Raw genomic sequence first — 6379 nt, forward strand, 5'->3', positions numbered from 1 at the left:
GGGGGGAGCAGAATAGCAGAAAATCTAAATGATGTTTCCTGCTTTAAAAGAAGCTGAATTACGTGTTCAATGAAACCAAGCTAAGCAATAACACAATAACAGAGCAATTAACTGCAAGTATAAACAAAACAAACAGATCCATGGCCTGCATGCCAGTTTATTCAAGTATTTAATAAACACATTTAGTCACAAAAATACAAAAGACTTTGATGTTCATTTTTACGTTCTGAAAAGGCACGCTCTATGAAGACGGCTGGAAAGCATTGTTTCCGGGGTGTGTGGGGGGTGGGGGAGGAGGGAGAGAGGAAAATATCTTGCTTCCTATATTCAGAAAGGGCAATGAGTACAACTAGCTGCCTCCAAGGCAGGTGTGCTCACTGCTATCCTAGAATCGGCAGGGGTGACAAGACTATTGTTCCAATGGGTTTTCAGACACACCCCCTCCCTCCGTAAAGGGCTGGAACTGGATACCCCCTTGGCTACCAGGGACCCAGGGCCACATTTTACACTCTCAGTGTCTGTGAACATTTTACACCCTCGGGAATCAGGTATATTTGAGATTTTAAAGGTTAGAGAAATGGAGAAATGTTTAAAGTCTTTTTAAATCCAGAACAGTATCACCCTAAAACCAGGGCAGGTGAGGCCCCTGTGTTGGGCTCCAAGCCTCGGCCGTCCATCCTCTCCCCTCTCCCCTCCCACTAGGAGCTATCAAGTGCCTTCCTTGAAATTTTCTAAAGTCCCCTTCCAGTGCTTAGAACTGGTGCCTGATACCAGCCCCACTGGCCTAAGGGTGCATCCAATGCTAAAGTCAAAAGGAACCTTAGATGTGATTTAAATCGACCCTCTCATCATACAGAGAGGGAACAGGCCTGGAGGTAGCAGTGCAGTGCCTTCAGTAAGGTGCCTGGTTATTAGGAAGTGGAAGGAAAAGTATTAGAACCCAGGACCCTTGTTTATCAAACCTGGGCTCTATTGACTTTGCCGATGTCTAGGAAACTCTGCTTTCTCCTCCCTCCAACTACAAGTGTGTTCAGAGCACGGGCCACATCTCTCTGGTCAAGCTGCCCAAACCGCCCCTGATAGGCATCTGATGAACATCACTGCCCCAAAATGAATTAACAAGGCAGGGTTACTTCATCAGGAAAGAAAGGGCTGGTCTAAGAAGCCATCCGTGAGATGTAGTTTAACAGCAAAAAAAAAAAAAAAAAAAAAGTTCTAAGAGTTGAATGAAGTAAAACGTGTTTCCTTGGAAACCCTGGGTCCTTTCAAGAATGCTACAATGCCTTTTCTTAAGCCATGAGTCAAGGCTCAAGCACTTCTACTGTCCATGACCATTTTATTAACAGGAGGCTCACGGAGAAGAAAATGTCCTACACTGACAGTGACTCCATTGATTTCTCAGCCAGAGCAACAAGCAGAGAGGCCTCAGGAACCAGAGAACTGGAAGTGCACAGAGCATACCAAAGTGCAGCCCCGGCCATGCTTACCATAGTTGCTTGGGATTAGTCCAGTCCTGCCTTTGGAGGTGCCTTTCCACCAACTGGTATCACTCTGGGGAAAGAAGAGTTTTAAGTGGTACCAAATCCAGTGTACATTCAATCACTTTTAACACCATTGGACTCTCATGGAGCGTACCAGCTCTACAAAATGCCCATCGGCCCTGCTCACAATCATCAAGCTTCCTCATTTCCTAGTTACGGGTGTCCATACATCTTATCACTAAATTACAAATATTCACACATCTGTCTGCAACAAATTAAACGCATTTCATCACAGAGCCTCAACAATCAAACCGAGATAATACGAATGAAAAGAAAAAAATTACATTTGGTTTATACAGAACACGTATAGAATTTTTTTATCCAGACTAATTTTTATTAGCATCAAGACTTTTTGTTTGTTTGTTTTCTAAAGGTCTCTTTATTTCACCTTTATTTTTGAGATAAATTTTTATTACAGAATAATCCAAACCTATACAAAAGTAGAAAGAACACTAAATGAACCTACACGTACCCATTTTCAACCACATGAATTATATATTTATGGACAATATTGCTTCATATACACCCCTACCTATAACTTCCTTCGCCTTCAGATTAACCTGAAATAAATTCTAGACATCATATTATTTCAATATCTGCAAATATTTCACTATGTATCTCTGAAAGATAAGGACTTCTCAGACATAATTATAACATTATCCCAGATTCAAATTTTTTCAACAATTTCTTAGTATCATCAAATATCTAAGTGAATACTTAAATTTTCCAGTTGTTCCATAACTTGGAATCCAAATAAGAGCCAAACAATAGGATTGATTGATTTGCCTCTTAAGTCTCTTTTATTCTATAGGTTCCCCCTTCATTTGTTTTTTCACTCCTTCACAGTCTACTTGTTGGGGGAAAAAAAAATCCATTTGTTTTGTAGTTTCCAACAGCCTGGATTTTGCCTGTTGAATTCCTGTGTTAGCAGAAATGTGTTTTTCTGTTCCCTGTATTGCCTCTAAATTGTTCATTAGTTTTAGAGGCTTGATTAGATTTAGATTCAATTTTTTTTTGGCAAGACTATTTCATCTTGATCTCTCTCATCGAAAGACACACAATGTCTGGTGATCTCTCCTTTTGGAATGTTAGTAACCACAGAAGAGCATTATCTGGATCCATTATTTCATAGGGGTTGCAAAAAGGATGACATTCTAATTCCATCATTCCCACTTCATTTAAATAACTAGAATACCTCTTTAAAGAGAAACTCTTCCTCATCAACTCCCAGGCTCTCCAGAGATGAAATTCGTGAAAAAGGGCAGAATAAATGCTGATTATTCACTGTAACAGATGTCAGAATAAAAAGCTGGTTCCCTCACATCCCCTCAGGGTGCCTGATAATGTTTATTTTGATATATCATTAGGAATTCATAATTTAAGCATAGTAAATGTGTTTCAATCCTTGGGAATTGCTACTCTAATTGACTGCTCAAGTTGTCCTGTCTTTGGCTAGTGGCAGCCTCTCCAACATAGTTCCTGTGTCTTTCTAACGTGACCCTAGACCAGTGATGGCGAACCTTTTGAGCTCAGCGTGTCAGCATTTTGAAAAACCCTAACTTAACTCTGGTGCCGTGTCACATATAGAAATTTTTTGATATTTGCAACCATAGTAAAACAATGACTTATATTTTTGATATTTATTTTATCTATTTCAATACCATTTAACAAAGAAAAATCAACCAAAAAAACAAGTTCGCGTGTCACCTCTGACACGCGTGCCATAGGTTCGCCATCACTGCCCTAGGTAGTCTTGGTAGCTTCCTGGCACTCTAAAAACAAGAAGTTAGGGATTATCTTGTACCTTAACTGCCCCAGACCTGGTACCAACAAAAGAGCCTTGATCCTTTTAATAGGAAACAATATAAAATTATTAGTTGTTGGGTTTTTATTGTCTAGGCCTTTTCAAAGTACAGAGCAGGAGATAATTCTTGTTTCATTTTAGGTAAAATATGTTCTATTCAAATGCAGAGCTACGGGGTTTTTACTTACCCTCGTTGATCTTACATCCATATATTCTTTCTTGCAGGCTGAAAATCCCAGTTTTCAACATCACTGACCTGATGACTCATTTGCTCCACAATACACATGCAACTCTCTCAGAATAGTGATACCAACAATCTCCAACAAAATCATGCTTAAAAATCATTTACAATTTTTTTGACAGTTCTTTTTGTCCTTCATTCATCTTCTACTAGAGATGTCAGTCCAACTGCTGAGTTTTAAAGTCACTTGGAATACATCTTCTCTGTGTGGTTATTACAATGAAGTTCACTTGATTCGGGCTGCTTTTAATTTTCAGGGATTGCTTTCTACCAATTTAACTGTATGACTATGAAAAAGTTTACATGATTCTAAAGTGAGATCTCCAAAGTAAGTATAATTTTTAAAAAGTCTATCTTCCATCTATGTTCCCTCTACTCTATTTTCCTTCCCGCCCCCACAGAAGAAACTATTTTTCAAATTTTATTTTATGACTCCTTTGACTTTTTATTACAAATTGAAGAAAATAGGTTTATGTATATCCTCTCACATTTTCTTAGATAAGTGATGGCCTGCTATCCACATTTGTTCATCTTGCTTTTTTCACTTAAATTACTCCACAGTATGGGTATTCCTTACTCTTTGTAGCTTCATCATACTCCAATTCAGCAGTTTATTCAACTATTTTCTTGTTTTTCAACATATGGGGTATTTTTAATCTTATGCTGTTATAAACTGTGCTAAAATGAATAGACTTGAGCATATGTATTTCTAGATAGAAACACATTTAAATAATGTTATGGCTATACAAAATAGTCTTATACATCTTTAATTCATACATGGGATGACAAAATTTTAGCTGAGCTTACCATGTCAGTAATGTAGATAATATCACCTTCCTCAAAGTACAATTCATCTGGCTAAAAGAAAAAAAATGTTTTTAAGTTTGATTCCATGTGATAGTTTCATGAATTAGAATATGATTATGATAATTATATAGATTCCATATAGTAAAGTATTCAACGTGGTTTTAAATTACATAAACCATTTCACAAAACACTATTAACAAATTGGCACATGTATCGAAGCTGAAATTTTCCCATTTGAACTTGAAGGAACTATAACAAATAAAGATTCCCCAAATACACATATCATATTCTTCCACAATGAAAGGAGGGCATTATATATAAAAATAGAATATTAAATAAAACTTCTTTCTTATAGAAACTCCAAAAGGTGGTACATATTTCTTTATCTATATATATAAAAGCCTAAGCGGTCGTTACGACTGGTCGACCTCTTGACCAGTTGCTATGACGAGCACTGACCACCAAGGGCCAGACACTCAACACAGGAGCTGCTCCCTGGTGGTCAATGCATTCCCACCGCAGGAGGACCGCTCAGCCAGAAGCCAGGCTCATGGCTGGCAAGCACAGCTGCTGCAGCGGCAGACAGGTGCAGCGGAGCCGGGATGAGCGGGAGCAGCATGACGCCTGCCCCTAGCCACGTGCCTGTCACTTAGCGCACTGCTACATCCCTCAGGGGATGTCAGACTGCTGGGGATCAGGGATGCTGGCCTGTGGGGATCAGGCCGAAACCAGCTCTCCAACATCCCCCGAGGGGTCCCGGATTGCGAGAGGGCACAAGCCAAGCTGAGGGACCCCACCAGTGCACGAATCCATGCACCAGTAAAAGGATAAATGTCTAGAAATAAACCATGGCAAATGACTAGAAGCTTGGCTCTTTCCTAAATGATTAGGCTTCAATACTTAAACACTTTCATATCAACATCCGCTAAATGCTTTGAGAAAACTATTATCCTACCTCTTTATGTTCAGAGAGAATGGATATTTTATATGTGAGAATAGTTAATACACAATTCAACCATGAAAGATATGGAGCTGATAGATACGACCATAAACAGGTAAGGGATTAGTTGATTACAGTTAGTATGTGCTCTGGCCCATACCAGCCAAATGTCTGACACACCTCTTGAATAAATCCAGGCACTTTAATTAAACATCTTCTTTTTCCCATTAGTAGATAACACTTATCAGCATGACCTTATGAGTAAATAGGACGATGTATTCAGAGGGAGTTTCAGATATTGAGAAATGTTTACATTGTCATGTTGAGTGAAAAATGCAGGGCACAAAATTTCACACAGGGTAAGATCACAATAATGTATGAAATAAGTATTTTCAAATATTTCTACTTTTATTACTTTCATCATTTTAATTATAAAAATACTTTCTTCATAAGAGGCTTTGGTATTTCCTATTATAGTTATTCTTCCATATAAATAAAATCTTGCTAGCAAAACAAATTATTTCATCCATTTCTTTTTCCATTTGTTTATCTCCTCTCTCAGTCACTGACCAGGATAACTGAGAGAGGAGATGACTTTGCACTAGCAATTTATTTAGTATCAAAGCTGATCTATATCATTGTTATAACTATTTCCTCCAAATATAAATGAAGACTATAACAGCTACATCACGCTTTAAACAACCACAGTACATGAATATTTACTTGCATTATGAATACAAATATCAAAATTAGCAATTAATGATAACAAAAATCCCAGTTCCTTTAAAAGGTAACTTTCTGAAGCATTTGTTGCATTTACACTTTTATTTACAGAGACTATACTTACACATAGCACAAGCTATGCAAAATTAATTGAAACTATGTAGACTTGATGATACACATTTTAATATTATTTAAAACTAGAGCCCGGATGCACAAAATTTGTGCAAGAGTAGGGGCCTCCTTTTCCCTGGCTGCCGGCACCACCTTTCCTCTGGCACCCAGGACCCGGGCTTCCCTCACAGCCCTGGCTTCATCCGGTCTAA

General features: G+C 38.3%; 1 protein-coding gene across 2 annotated transcripts in view; it reads right to left on the bottom strand.

The window, feature by feature from the left end:
• The window catches only part of OSTF1 (osteoclast stimulating factor 1), a 31156-nt gene extending 26682 nt beyond the window's left edge, over nt 1-4474 (bottom strand). For both annotated transcript variants that reach the window (XM_015572311.1, XM_015572312.1), the window contains exons 1-2: nt 4394-4474; nt 1488-1551 (exon numbers count right to left, since the gene is read on the bottom strand). In XM_015572311.1, coding sequence (XP_015427797.1) covers nt 1488-1551; nt 4394-4396 — 67 coding nt within the window. In that variant the 5' untranslated portion in view covers nt 4397-4474. The remainder of the gene's footprint in view (nt 1-1487; nt 1552-4393) is intronic.
• Between the last annotated feature and the right edge of the window lie 1905 nt (nt 4475-6379).

Source organism: Myotis davidii, unplaced genomic scaffold, assembly GCF_000327345.1.
Source record: "Myotis davidii unplaced genomic scaffold, ASM32734v1 scaffold228, whole genome shotgun sequence".
In the NCBI taxonomy this organism is placed as follows: domain Eukaryota; kingdom Metazoa; phylum Chordata; class Mammalia; order Chiroptera; family Vespertilionidae; genus Myotis; species Myotis davidii.